At 39.7% G+C, this 14,456-nt stretch overlaps 1 protein-coding gene across 3 annotated transcripts in view; it reads left to right on the top strand.

The window, feature by feature from the left end:
- Positions 1-11,785, top strand: part of BEGAIN (brain enriched guanylate kinase associated) — a 156,576-nt gene extending 144,791 nt beyond the window's left edge. For all 3 annotated transcript variants that reach the window (XM_088057850.1, XM_088057849.1, XM_088057851.1), the window contains 3 exons: positions 3,029-3,136; positions 6,747-6,830; positions 9,969-11,785. In XM_088057850.1, the coding sequence (XP_087913976.1) occupies positions 3,029-3,136; positions 6,747-6,830; positions 9,969-11,345 (1,569 nt within the window). In that variant the 3' untranslated portion in view covers positions 11,346-11,785. The remainder of the gene's footprint in view (positions 1-3,028; positions 3,137-6,746; positions 6,831-9,968) is intronic.
- Positions 11,786-14,456: the final 2,671 nt, after the last annotated feature.

Below are 14,456 nucleotides of genomic sequence, written 5' to 3'. Positions count from 1 at the left end.
CCCATCCTCCTTTCATGCCTCTCTGGCAATCTGATGCTGAAAATATGATTGCTTGACTGCAACTGGAGACTCAAAATTGCAGCCCCCAGTGACCAGCAATCTTTCTAATGCAGTGATCCAGCACTACCATACTGCCTCTTCCAGCTGCAGTGTTCTCCCATAGGTGGTGTCAGGATTAAGCCTTTGTCCTCTTGTTGCCACCACTGCACCACAATAATTCTGGCTGAAGTCCTGAACTTCCAGAGATGGACACACAGTGTGTGGCCAATAGGCCAAAGGATTTCCATGTCCTGCCCACCTTCAGGCTCATTTTGCCACATTGAAACAGACTCTTTGTTCATGTCAATGACACTGATTTCAAGAGAAAGATGTGTACTAATAATGGTAGAGAAGATTGGGACTGGCCTTTCCTTCTTATTCCCCCTTCTCCACAGCACTCCTGAGGTGTTTATTTGGTGTCCACCTGCTGACCTGTATAGTATAAATTTGAACTGAGGCAAGTTTTACAGTTTAACAAATATAGAATATCTTTTAAAGTCACACTTGAGCAGATATGAAGTCTGGGAAACGTCATCCAAATGTTATCATAAGTGAAAGGAAATTAAATCATAATTCAGCCAGATTCAGCATTACTCAAATGCAGCGGAAAGTAATGCTTTCAATGCCTGAATCTGCTGCCTTTTATTAGTTTCTCTCCTGAAAACTATAAATCCTTGATCAGATATCCTCTCCTGAACAGCAAAATAGAATAAGTTCAGTTTGGCTAGGCAAGAGCAACAGTTACTGAGATCAGAGAGATTTAGAGCAACAGAGTTCCACAAATCAGCTGTGCTGACATGACAGCTTATCATCTAGGACTGATAAAATCTTCCATAGAAATGGTTATTTGGAAGATTATGTCTGTACTCAGTGGACCTGGATCCTTCAAAAGCATGAAATGACTTAGAAAATTGAGGGGACATATTTTTTGTGGATACTTAGGTAGTCACTTGTCTATCATTACACAGCTAAATACCTCTGAAAATGTAATCTTCAGTCACAATCTCAAAGGAGACAGATTTTTAGAGGTGCACAGATGGCCAGGAGGTTTACAAAGTGCCTGGTTCTTTAGTTCGCTATAAAATCAATGAGAGTTAAGGGTCTCATATAAAACCTCATTGATCTGCCTAATTAAAAAACACAGCCCTGTGTCTGGTTAAAATCAGAAAGGTTGGAGCCTCGCAAGCTCTCAAAGCTGCACTTTGGCCTTCCATGAGGTAGTGCCCAGGCAGGAGTGCCTGATCAATGGGAATGAGGAGGGGAGAGGTGCCAAGGCTGAACCAGCCTCCAGACACAGCTGGACTGTCAGGACAGAGGGGAACAGCAGGGAACAGACAGTCCATAGAAAACTGACACTAAAATAGGCCAGTCCAGGCCTTCACAAAGACACTTCAGTCATACCTGCACAGTTTAAAGAAAGATGTGGGTTTACTTAGACCATTTGAGAAGGTGTTTCTCTTTAAATAGCAGCTTAGGATGAGAGCTGCCACTTCCAATTTAATCACCCTCCTTTAATGCAGGCTGGTGCTTTGCAGCTGGATAATTAACCTTGATATTCATTCGGACTTCAAAACACCCAATTCCCATTGCTGTCAATTAGCTGATGATGTCAAGTGTGTGTTGATAGAAGATTTTTGTGTGACCCTAGCAATATGGCATCTGGGAAATTTCAGTCCTTCACAACTAAAAATGGGACGTGACATTCACAGAAGCACAGAATGGTTGAGGTTGGAAGGGACCACTTCACTTCTAATGAAGTAGATCCACTAGATCCACTTGGAGATCTAGCCCAAGCTCCCTGCTCAAATAGGGTGCTCTGGAGCACTTGACTCAGAATTGTGCCCAGGGAGATTTTTAATATCTCCTCAGCCTCTATGGGCACCCTGCTCTATTGCTCAGCCACCCTCACAGCACAGCATTCCTTCCTCATATTCAGGTGAACTTCCCATCTTCCAGTTTCCACCTGTTGCCTCTTGTCCTATTGCTCAGCACCACTGGGACTGGGAATTTGTCACTGAATTGAATTCACTAAACAAAACAGAAGTATATTAGGGTTTACCCTATTTTCTGCTCCTATGGCAATGCACCTTTCTAATAAACCCTCAAGGTAATTTTTAAATCTTCTTGTTGCAACTGTGAGTGCACAGAGGATGCCTTGATCTCAGAGCACTCAGAAGCCACCATACTTTTTAACACCAGTGTAAGGCTGGAGGCAGGGTTATAAATGACTGGTTCACAATGGTTTTTGATATGAGAGGCAGTACAATAAACTCTGCGTATCAAAATGAGACAAAATGTGGGAAGGGCCAGTGACATTTCATTCTTGCCACTGATTTCTTTGTATTTATAATAAAGAGTTACTAATGAGATTAAATTATTGGGTGGAAAGAAATTGGAATCTGACTGTTTTCCTGATATGCCACAGTGGGTTGTGTTCTGCTAATGAGTGTTAACCCTGCAATCAGGTAAACATTCACCTTGAAAAATGAACAGCCTTAATCAGGGCTTTTAAATCAGCCTGAACAGTCAACAGCTGAAATTAAATTGGCTCAAACACAACTGCTTCTCTTTTTAAATATTATTCCTCTTTCCTTTTGAGGATGGGAAATAATAGCATAAGTGAAACATTCTTGTAGTAAAAGAGCAGCTCCAGTCCCTTCCATGTCAGAGACCCTGTCCTGTGACTAAGAAAGGATGTATTGACTGATGCTCAATACATTGCTTTTGCACAGGCTAACCAGAGCCTTTTGTGAAGGTTCCTAATGTGAACTCAATCTGACCTCCATATTTCCAAAGGACTTTACCTCATCTCCTAAGTACAAATAGAAAGATAACAAAGAAAATAAATAAGGAGGGGCAGGAAGAAAGAAAAAAGAAGTGTTGGTCTGTTGTGCTTTTCTCTGGATTTGAGAATGACATCAACCTGTGGGCCTTTATCTGAAATATTCTGAAAATAGAAAAAAAACTGACAACTCCATTTTCTACACAGGGTCAGCATTATGAAGAGGAAAAACGGGCTTTGAGCCATGAAATAATTGCACTCAATAATCACTTAATAGAAGCCAAGGTGACGATAGATAAGTTGTCAGAAGACAATGTAAGTATTTAATTATGTGACGGTATTCATTTTGGGATTATATTCTGAAAAAAAATTCTGTCTTGCACTTCCCATGAAATTTTAGAATAATATTTTATTTGTACAAAATGTAACTTGTTACCTCAACAGTTAAATTTTATATTTGTTTGTTTGTTGCCATCATTTTGTAAATCCAGTTCTCCTTATGCTATGAAGTTGTGATGAGACTTTTCATTGATATTTTTTTCCTTATGTCTAGCCTGAAACTTATGAAAAAATACCCTAAGAAGTGGCAATATTCCCACACTGACTTTGCCATCAGTACAGCAAATTGGTTCAAGTACATGGTCAGAGCAGTTGCAGGGACACGTGTGGAGTGAGGACACATCAGAAGGATTTTAGGCACAGTGTAGAGCCCTGCATTTCCTTGGTTCTTTTATCTTTTGGTCTTTTCTCACCAAAAAGGCCAGCACAAGCAAGCTCTGCCAGCAGAAGGCAGGACTGACCCAGCTTGGTCACTCAGACCACTCCTGCAGGGAGCAGGAGCCAGGCTTTCCCCAGCAGTTGCTCATGTGTAAAAATGTACCTATCTCTGTGTGGGACAAAACAGGGAACATCTCTGGCAATTGTCACCCTCCATCTCATTAAACACTGCTGAAAAATGGCATGAGTTGTGCAGCTGGCAGCACGCTCATTAAATCCTTCCTGAGACAAACCTACAAAGCAAAGAGAGGAATACTGCAGACATTTAGTTCATTATTGTGCCATTCCTTCCACATTTAATAAAAAATTCATCTACAGAAGACATGTTTCTGTTAGTACTTATTTTCCAGCGTCTTATGTTCAATCTTCCCATATTTCACATTGACTCTTAATCATAGCTGGGAGCATTTGATCTCATTAAAATGCCTGTTGATGTGAGCTCTGCCTGTGCAATTAACAGCTTTCCAACTGAAACAAAAACTTCCCAGTTTGACCCCTCACTTTTATAGAAGTTGAGTTGAAAGAAGAGTTACTTCATAACTCTAACAGCTATACGTAATGGAATGTGGTAAAAGTAATGGGTTACATCCAGGTTTTGGAAGCACAGATACACCTCCAGACTAATTCAGCTGAAATCAGTGGAGTCATTTTTGATTTAGACGTGGAAAAAAATTGCAGAACTCTCCCTTTAAGTATGCATGCATTTATATTATTTCATGGAGTCAGGTTTGAACCCACATTTAAAGTGTTTTCAGTATTCATAGTTTTACTCTCAGCACTAGAATATGATCCAGAGGCCTCAAATAACAGTACCACTCCTTCAGACTTGAGGTTGGTTCATGAACAAAGTTCTGCCCTTGCAGGGCTTGAGAAAACTGCATGAAATTAAGTCAGGTGAGGTTTAGGTTGGACATGAGGAAAAGGTTCTTCACCCAGAGGGTGTCTGGGCACTGGAAAGGGCTCCCCAAGGCAGTGGTCATGGCCCCAGCCTGACAGAACTCCAGAAGTGTTTGGACAGTGCTCTCGGGCACAGGGTGTGACTCTTGGGGATGGTGCAGGGCCGGGACTTGATGATCCCTTCCAGCTCAGGATAATCTGTGGTTATGTGTAGTATCACTAATAAGAGTAAAGCTTATATTCCAAATTTTAAAATAAAGAACTACAAAACAAACCACTAATATTATACCTAATAAGTAGAGAAGTGATGAACTGAAGAATCCCACATGGGGAGAAAGAAATATTGCTGAGACAAAAACATTCTCCAATTATATTTCCCCTCTCTCTTCTGACAGAAATGTAAAAGTACACTTTTGATACAAAATCATATTTTAAACTGTGGGAAACACTTCTGGCATTAATTGCCAGTTCTAGTTGCCACAGATATGGCTGGTTTCCATTCAGGCAAACAAAGGAGAGAAAGTCACTCCAGTCACATGGCTTGGCCCAGCAGGTTGAGAACAAAGTACACGTGGCACATGTAGCTCACATGTAATTTTTCTGTAGTAATTTTTAAAGCTGCTAAAAATAGAGTGTCAGAAATGCTTTTTGTACTCTCCATGACAACTGCTGCGCAGAAAGAGAGGCACAGAGCTTTTGAAGAAAGGATTAAGTTCTGGAGAGATAGCATTTTTGTGTGCCTGGAAATGCCATATGGGACTTGGGGCACCTGTCTGTGCTAGACATTGTGCTGTATATATTGTGCAATATGTATTGGGTTTCACGTGCACGTGACATATCAAAATCACATGCACATGCAACAGATTTTACTTCTAAATTGAATTCTTGGGTTCTTTTTCAGGAATGAAAACATTGTGTCCTAATATAAAATTTAAGACCCGCATAAATGAATGTCTCCCCAGTACGTTTGAGGCAGAAGGGGCACATATAAATTCTCACAGGGAAAAAAAATCACAAAACAAAAGTGCATAAAGGTCCTTGAATATTAATATATATGAACTGATGTTCACAGGACAACTTCATCCCTCAAAGGCTCACAAGAATGTCTTGTTGCATCTCTTATTACAGAATATCTTAAAATGGTATTTTAAAACAGAGGAAATATCTTTTTCACAGAAAATTTCTTTATCAATTTTTAAGAGAATTAATGGAGTCATAAAAATTGGCACGCAATAAAATTATAACATTAACATCAGAGAAAATCCAAATCATATCAGTATTCCACACCTTTTGTCTATAAACACATTAATTTTTACAGATTAACACAGCCCAGTGCCCATAGCACTTTCATGCTTTGTATATCTCATCTCTTCCCACCTATAAAGTCAACTTCTGAAGCCAACCTTGGTTTTAATGCAACTAGATGAGGAAAAGGAAAAACAAAATACAACCCTTACCTTCAGGGAGCCAGAGATGCTGGTTGAAGGATACAGTTACACAGTCATGTGTCCTAAATTAAATTTAGGTGAAGGGCAAATCTATGTGCTGAATTTTCCCATTAAATAGGCTGTGGGAGCCATTCAATACAAAGATAGTATAAGAAGCTCTCTTAAATTCTCTCCTTCCCTGTGTGGAATTCTCACGGTAATTTCTTGCCCAGTGAAAATATTCTGTTCTGCAGCATCAAATATTTGCAGTGAGATTTAATATATTTCTATAGCTGCATTCTGCAAGATATTAAAGGAGCCAGGAAGCATTGAGAAATATCAAAAGGAGAGTGTCCCTTTTTAAAAAACCAATACAATGTATATTTCTGTAATGAATTTTTCCCACAGTCTCATAAGATTATTTTAGCATTTTAGTATTTAATTAGTATGGATAATACCCAGTAAATTTTTTCTTTTTTGTTTAAAAGATCATTTTAGCCTTCACAGTACCATGCATGTTAACAGTATAAAATTCAGTTCTTAATGGTAAGCACCTATCTTCTGAAATGCAGATTACTGCTCTGTTGTAACAGGTCTCAAAAATTTATTCTTAGTATTTTCATCAGCCCTCACAGAGCAAAGGGGGAAATATCTCTGGGTTGTGCAAGAAACAACAAAGCATTTTAATTTGTTTAGAAATTAAAGGATGTTCCAAATCTCTCCAGACTGAATTTCGAAAAGATTGATCAGGCATGGGAGAAAGGCTGAGAGCCACAAGTACTTTGCAGACTTTAAAGAAGAGGTTATTTTTTGTTTTCTTCCAGGAGCTCTACAGGAAGGACTGCAATTTAGCTGCTCAGCTTCTCCAGTGCAGCAAGAACTATGACAGGGCACATAAACTTTCAGAGGTAATGTGACCAAGCTTGCTCAATGACATAAATATTGTATGGAAAACAGGCTATTTTGCATGTATCAGTTCCAGAATTTGTTTGCCCTTAAGGCTTTTATTCCTCCACACCCTCCTTTAAGCCACAGGAGGCCTCGTGCACCTGCTGGTGTTTCTCCTATCCAGTAGAATGGGCCTGCACTGATTGCCTGTAAAACAAAGGTTTAAAAAGCACTGATGTGCTGTGAACTCCAGAATGTAAAATGCTGTGCAGGAGCAGTGGGGTGAGAGCAGGGAAATGGCGAGTTACAGGCGTCAGAGATTCTGATATAATCAATTTTCTTCCTGAAGCTATTTTCCAGTCCAGCTAGTTTCCAAACCCAAATTTTAAAATGGACCGCCAGAACAAATATCTTTTTCTAAAGAAACCAGAGCACCAAATGATTGATTTCCAAGGTGTAAACTTTAATTAATAATCCTTGCTTCCAAGGAAATGAGAAATAGGCTCCTTAAAGGGGAGGTAAATATTATCTTAGTAAACAAGACAGTTCTTTAGGGATCTAGGCCCTGCACCAAAGCAATAGCACCTTCCTCAAATATATTGCTTCAGTGAAGGTTGCAAAGACTTTCCTTCATCAGTCCCATCAGGTCAACATCCCCCAAATGGCCTCTCTTGTGCAATTCTGCAATGGAATATTGCAAAATTAAATTTGGAATGTAAAAACCATCCCTAAGTCAGTGGATGGCTTCAGAGCAATGAACAACCCTGGTAAATAAAGATGGAGCAAGATTCTTCTGTACAACAGGCAATGATTATATGGAACAGAGACGGAACTTCCAAATAAACCATTATCTTGGTCCTGTTATTTATTCTTGTTAACTGACTTCCCTTAGCAAGATGTATCAAGGAATTATCATGGCATTACTCACACTTGAAAACACCCTACCTCTTCTAATTAGTACCTTAAAAGCCTTTAATTGTTCATCTGCAGAGAACTATCACAAATGCAAGATCTCCCCACAATTTCCCAGACTGTCATATACTCAGTTAAATAGGCAGTCTCCACTCATAAGTCCAAGCATTTATTAATTTAGCAAATATGGATGTGCTGTCACAGCCAATAAATTCTTTACAAATGCAAATATTGCCCGATGTTATCCAGAAAGCTAAACTGTAGTACAATATAGTACTGTGATAGCAGTATCATTTTGGCAGTTCCAGTTTCCAGTGCAATGCCCACAAAATAAAGTTCTTTTTAACACATATCATAATCTTAATAATGTATATAAAATAGATCAAACAATGGTGCTACAGGATACTAAAATAAGAGCTGTCCCATACAGCATTTCCACATTAAATTAACTGTAAATTATTTTCCTCATTTCTATGGCAATTTACACCAGGCCTATTTTACAACCTGTTTATTCAATCTTTGTTGCATCTGTACTTACTATGACTAATGTTGCTGTCTGCCAGCAGACTGGCAATATCATTTATTTCCAATGGAAGACATATGAGTTAATTAGCAACATAATGATTAATCCAAAATATCTTGGAAGGTTTGTTGGTTAAAAAAACACTCGTCTTACTACAAATAACAAGAATGCCATTTCACTACATGACATATTTTGAACACAGTGAGGTTTGGGGACAAAACCAGCTTTAAAAACTTCCCAATTAAGCTCAAAGAAAATCTCCATATCTTACAAAATAAGAGGCCATGACAAGGAGCAGGCACCTTAAGCTTCCTTTGCCAAAAATAAAGGGGAGGGGGGAAACTACATTTGTATTTGTAGTGTTCTTTCCTCTAGAGGAACAAATTTAAGGAGGAAGTGAGATTGCTAAGGTCATAAGGTTAAGCACTGATTATTTTGTAAAGAGGAGCTTTATTTCTAGTTATAGAAATAAAATGCTGAGTAAATCAGTGTTCAGCCCAGCACTGAAGGGATAAATTCCCAAGTGGCATAAATCAACACGAGTATCAAAGGAGCTATCATAATCACAAGCTCAAAACTTACTCCAAACCCAAATTCTGATTTCCAGCAAGAAATACTGAGACAACCTCTCTAATATTGCTGTCTAATATTGTCTGATCACTGATAGAGATCTGAAGTGACAAGGCAGATAAAATTGGACATGAAAGCATGTTTGGTGATACCTGAGCAGGTTTCACCAAGGAATCTCGTCTCCCTCTCTCTCTCTCTCTTCTGGTCCACATGACAGAATGGTAGGTGAAGCCACCATCCACAGCCCTCAGCCTGACTTTCTTAAAAAAAAAACCTACATGATTTCTGATACATAATAGACTTATTAATTAGACAGATTAATTCTGTCACAGGAATCACAATGTGAATTCAGGTCTTAGTGCTTACTTCTGTCAGTGTGTTAGAGCATGTTGAGGCTTATGTGTGTGGTCAATCTGACAAGCAGTGTCCAACTGAAGGGGCAAGGAAACCAGCTTGATCTGCTTCTTCCCAGCACAGGAACAATCCTGTCACAGCAGCCAGTACCACTTCTAGAAGTGTTAGTCAGCTTTTCTGCATCTTCAAACAGCATTGTTTATCAAATGTGATGCTGGGGGGCAGGAGCCAATTTGGCATGGGGTTGTAGGGAAGATGAGCTTGAGGAAAGGCAAAAGAAGAACAGAATAAATCTGATCTTTTCCTCCTTCCTCACCCCCGCAGAGACCTCTGCACACCCACACTCCAACTGCAAATCACACCCAAGCACACAGTCCAGAAAGTGTTGCTGTAGGCTGTAATTCCCTACAGGCCTTTTTAAGACTGTTATTTACTACATATTTTATTTACATCAGTAAAATAAACCTGGAAGTGCTGGGTTAATGGCTGGATTTGATGAGTGTAGAGGCCTCTTCTGACCTGAGCAATTCTATGATCATTCTTATCCAACCTGAATTAATTTGGAAGGAAATATTTCAGTTTCACAGTGTTATCCGTGAGCGAAAGCAGATGAAGATGTACAAATGCTAAGTAAACAAACAAATGTCATTTGATTATCCTTCTTTCCAGAAATGCACAAAGATTGTGGCCAAAGAACCAGGTACAGTGAGCTATGTGATGTCATCAACAGCACTCATCTGACACCTCTATTGACACGTACCCTTCTCTCCTTTCTCTTTGTTATCTCTTTATGTTGCAGCTGCCAACTGACTTTCAGGAAAGAGTCAGCATCCACCTGGAAAAACATGGGTGCAGCCTTTCTGTGCCCTTGTGCCACACTTCTTATGCTGATACCATACCCACTTGCGTCATCGCCAAAGTACTGGAAAAGCCAGACCCAAACAGCCTGTCCTCACACTTGTCAAGCCCATCTACAAGGGATCTCAATTTTCAGGACTCTGCTGGAAAAGTCGGACAAAGACCCCAGTACCCCAAGTCCGATATCTACTGCAGTGACACGGCCCTTTACTGCCCGGAGGAGAGGAGGAGGGAGAGGCGGCAGAGCGTGGACACGCAGGTGAAAGACGTGGGGTTCCTGCGGTCCCAAAACTCCACGGACAGCACTGTCGAAGAGGACGGTTTCCATTCCAGCTTCTCCCATGAAGCCTTCCCAGAGTACATTACCTCTCTGCCAACCTCCAGCTCCTACTCCAGCTTCAGCGTCACGTCTGAGGAGAAGGAGAACGCCCAAGCCAACACTCTGACAGCCTCCCAGCAAGCGATCTACATGAGCAACCGGGAGGAGCTCTTTGAAAGGAAGTCACCCGCGGGTTACGAGCATCAGGGAAGCCCCAGGTTTGCCAAGCCCAAACCCGCGCAGCACATGGAGCTTGCTGACGACAACGAGAACTCGCCCACTTTTACCAGGACTCTGCCTCCATATGCAAATGAACCTTTTCATTTCTCAGCCATAACACCACAGCAGGCTTTAGCAAACCAGAAAATGAGGAACGAGTGCAGGAGCACCCACCTTTCAGAAGAAGACTTGCCAGGGCGATGGAGGCAGCTGAGCGTGGAGGACATTGGAGCGTACTCCTACAGGAACACTGGCAGGCTGTCACCCTGCAGTTTCTCAGAGCAGTACTACAGCAGCCCCATCAAGAAGGGGGACAGTCGAACAAGCCCCATCTATGCTAGTTACAAAGCAGACAGCTGCTCAGAGGGAGACGACATCTGCCAAAGCAGACTTGTGGATTCTTGCTTCCTGAGAACAGACAGTGGCCTGAACATTGACATCAGCACGAGCTGTAAACAGGACAAATTGCCCACTTACAAAACAAAAGAATCAAGAGACCAAAAAAACGAAAGGATCACTGTCCAGTTATGCAGTAGCAAAAACATCGAAAATAGCCCAGTATTGAAAAGAGAGTACGTGGACGTGAGCCCCAACAGCTCAGCAGAGTCACTCAATCAGAGTTCAGTGGAGGCTTCAGAAATCCACCAGTCTTCCATGGATCAAGGAAGCCATCCGGGTGTTCACAGCAAACAGCCGCAGTTTCAGCGGACTGGGAGCACTGGTCTGAGTCGGAAGGACAGCCTTACAAAAGCACAGTTATACGGAACCCTTCTGAACTAGGCATCTCCCCAAACGGCAATAAGACAGCAAACAAAAGGAAGAAAACAGCATTTGATACTTCTAGTGAACAATAAGGTTCCAAGAAACAGGATTATTATAAAATATATATTCATAATGGTACTATATGTTTAAAACAAAATCTCTTCAAAAACGTTATACAGCACTTTTCACTTGACGCCCTTTCCACATGGGAGACTGTCCCCTCCCCTCTTTTATAAACCTGAAATATTTTTATAAACAAAAATGTATTTATTAGACTATCCTAAGCTATTTGAGCAGAATTCTTTTCCCTTCAAGCAGGTTTCTTATTTATTTTTGTGCATGAGGCCATCTGTGCCTAAATTCTTGGAGGAAAAGGGTAAAATCATGATGGCAGTGACAAAAAAAAAATAAACCCACCTGATAAAATACCATAAAATGTCATGTGAAATCAAAACAAACAAGAATGGTGAATTTGAAGAAGTATATTTTTCAACAAGAATGGAATTGTATCTTAAGTTATTTCATACAAATGTATTTATGAGTGACTAATGTATGCACAAAGTGATACTAATATTTTGTTCTTTTAATCCACTGTGTTTCTGCTTTCCTATTTTTCCTTGTATACTACCTCAAAAGTAATTGAGGGTTTCTTTGTCACATTTTCTGTAGGCTTGCATTTATATTGTCTAAAATGCATGCAGTGTCATAATTAATACTGTATTTTGCATAACTTAATAAAAGACACCAGTGGATATATTTTGGGGTTGTTTTTCCCTTCATTCAATAGAACATGGAACTGCTCTGAGGGGCATCAGTCCAGCAAAGGTTAATGACTAAAGCTCCAGATTGCTTTTTAAAAGAGTCTTTTTCTCTGCAACCTCCAGAGAAAACTGGTTCACAGCCCATGGCCTCTGGGTGTGGGAGGATGACTTCTCATCAACCTGTTGAAAGTAAGCAAGGAAAAAAAAAACATTTATCCACAGTCTTGAGTTCACTAGACAGGGTTCTGCATACTGAATGAAAACAGAAAATTACTCCAAAAGCAGCGATGTAAGCTCCTCCTCTATTGCTCACATACTTGACACAACCTTTTATGCCTTTAGGACTGTTACATTCCACAGCTGCCCTTTCTTCATATGTAGCTTGTCTAAATCTAACAGTGATTTTTCTAAAGCCTAAGGAAAGTCTGGCTGTCTGTAGCCCTTACCCCTGAGTCCGAGATGTATTTTTACCTGCACTTCTGGCATTTCCTCCAGCAATTTTTCTGCTTCTCACCATTTCACCATTATGGAGTGTGCAAGTGGGACAGGAGGAAAAAGGAAAGAGCAAAGCAAGAAGAAGAGAAAAACAAAAAGGAGATAAAGGGAAATCCTGTGAATTTTTTTCCCAGCTTCAGTATTCCTGCTTGGTAAGAGGTAGAATACAACAATAAATATTTAATAATTATTTTAAGGCATGTTCACATATCCTGTACTTAAAATACTGACTCTTGACAGCTCATGTATGGGGGAAGACCTTGCTTAGTGCAGTATGTGGTAGTAATCAATGGGATCACTGTGGAAATATAAACTAGCTCCTTGTAAACCTAAAATAATGATCTATTCAATAGGTATTAAGAAAATACACTTTTTCTGCTGATTCTCTGAAAGCAGTTACCTGGCAACTAACTATGAACCAGGACTACAGAACTGTTCATTTCCCACATAAGTATCTTCAGTCATGGAGCCACAGATTCAATGCACTTGGCATGAGTAACTCCCATTGCTCTCCATTTCCTCCATGTATAATATAAAAATCTGACCATTTCTGATGTGTGCAAGTACTTGCTGTGCTCTTTGGAAGATCAGGCATCAAGTCCCTGCAGTTCCTCCAGGGTCTGTTGCAGCACTGTGGAGAAAAACAGTAGCAAATAATATCACACAGGTAAGGCACGAGATAGCTGCAAAGTGGTGCTCATTTCAGTACAAAACTGTCACATGCCTTGTGATTTTCTGCTCCCAAACTTGCTCACAGTGAGTGAGAGGTAGGGCAGGCTGCAAATAATTCCATGAAGTCGATAATAAACACATACAGTGAGGTTTCCAAAGGCCAAGAGCTACTTATGGCAGGATGTGACCTGCAGTAAATTGACTTGGAGCACCAGAAGAGATGTTATTTCCCCTTTGAAACACCAAGATAGAAAACAGATGTGAAAAAAACCTCACTGTTGACTCACTCAGGTATATAAAATTTAGACAATCCCTAAGGCAAGACATTAATTTCTCTGGTCAATGAATATAAGGATTTGTATGGAAGAGGTGAAAGTTAACTATTATCTCACCTAAGAAAATATGTAAGCTGTGGAACAGTAAATTGTGTCATTTATGAACTGGAACACAGTGTCAGACTAATCCTTTTATAATATTGTTCATTATTTGACCTAAAGTGCTACTTTGGCAATTACACAAAATTACATCTCTTTTAGATATTATATCTCTGATTATTTAATATCCTGTTCTATTATATGCTTTCATACTACTGCAGTTTCAGTCTGCTTCTATGCTTCACTTAACTCTTTTTCTCAGTTTATGTGCACTAATACATAGATTAAACCCAGCCTTTTCAGCCCATTAGTACAGTTTTTTTGTAAAATAGCCTATAACCTTGTCATATTTTCTGTAATGAATTCTGTTTCAGAACAATATATTACCCTGCAATGAATTTCAACTGAATCAATCAAAATTAATATAAAAATTCTTCAGTTTTAATGTGTTGATTTAAATTTCTCCTTAATTAGGAAAACTGACAGTAAGTGTGGTAATTTCCTATGAACATGAGAAAAAGTTTCAACAATTCACCAAAATTCTCTGAGATTTACAGATGAACTATGGTTTAGTTTAATTTTAAAAAATAACTTTGAAATATTATAATAAAGGATATATTCCTGGGATCTTTGGGTTCATTTTTTCACAATAAATTTACATTTACTGAGACAACCTATGTCTCTATTGAGACAACAGAGAGAGTTCTGAAGCATAAGAACAGAATGATGATAGGTGTTTTCACAATAGATTCAAATTCTCTTTGTGGTAGTGTCTTAATTTGTTGCTTCCCTTCAGTTTTCACACCAGGAGGAAGTAATCCAGAAAA

This window comes from Pseudopodoces humilis, chromosome 7 (assembly GCF_049639895.1).
Source record: "Pseudopodoces humilis isolate 2021_Gansu_Grassland_sample_001 chromosome 7, ASM4963989v1, whole genome shotgun sequence".
NCBI lineage: Eukaryota > Metazoa > Chordata > Aves > Passeriformes > Paridae > Pseudopodoces > Pseudopodoces humilis.
The sequence above is the reverse complement of the archived record's forward strand: the minus strand, read 5'-3'. Positions and strand labels throughout refer to the sequence as shown.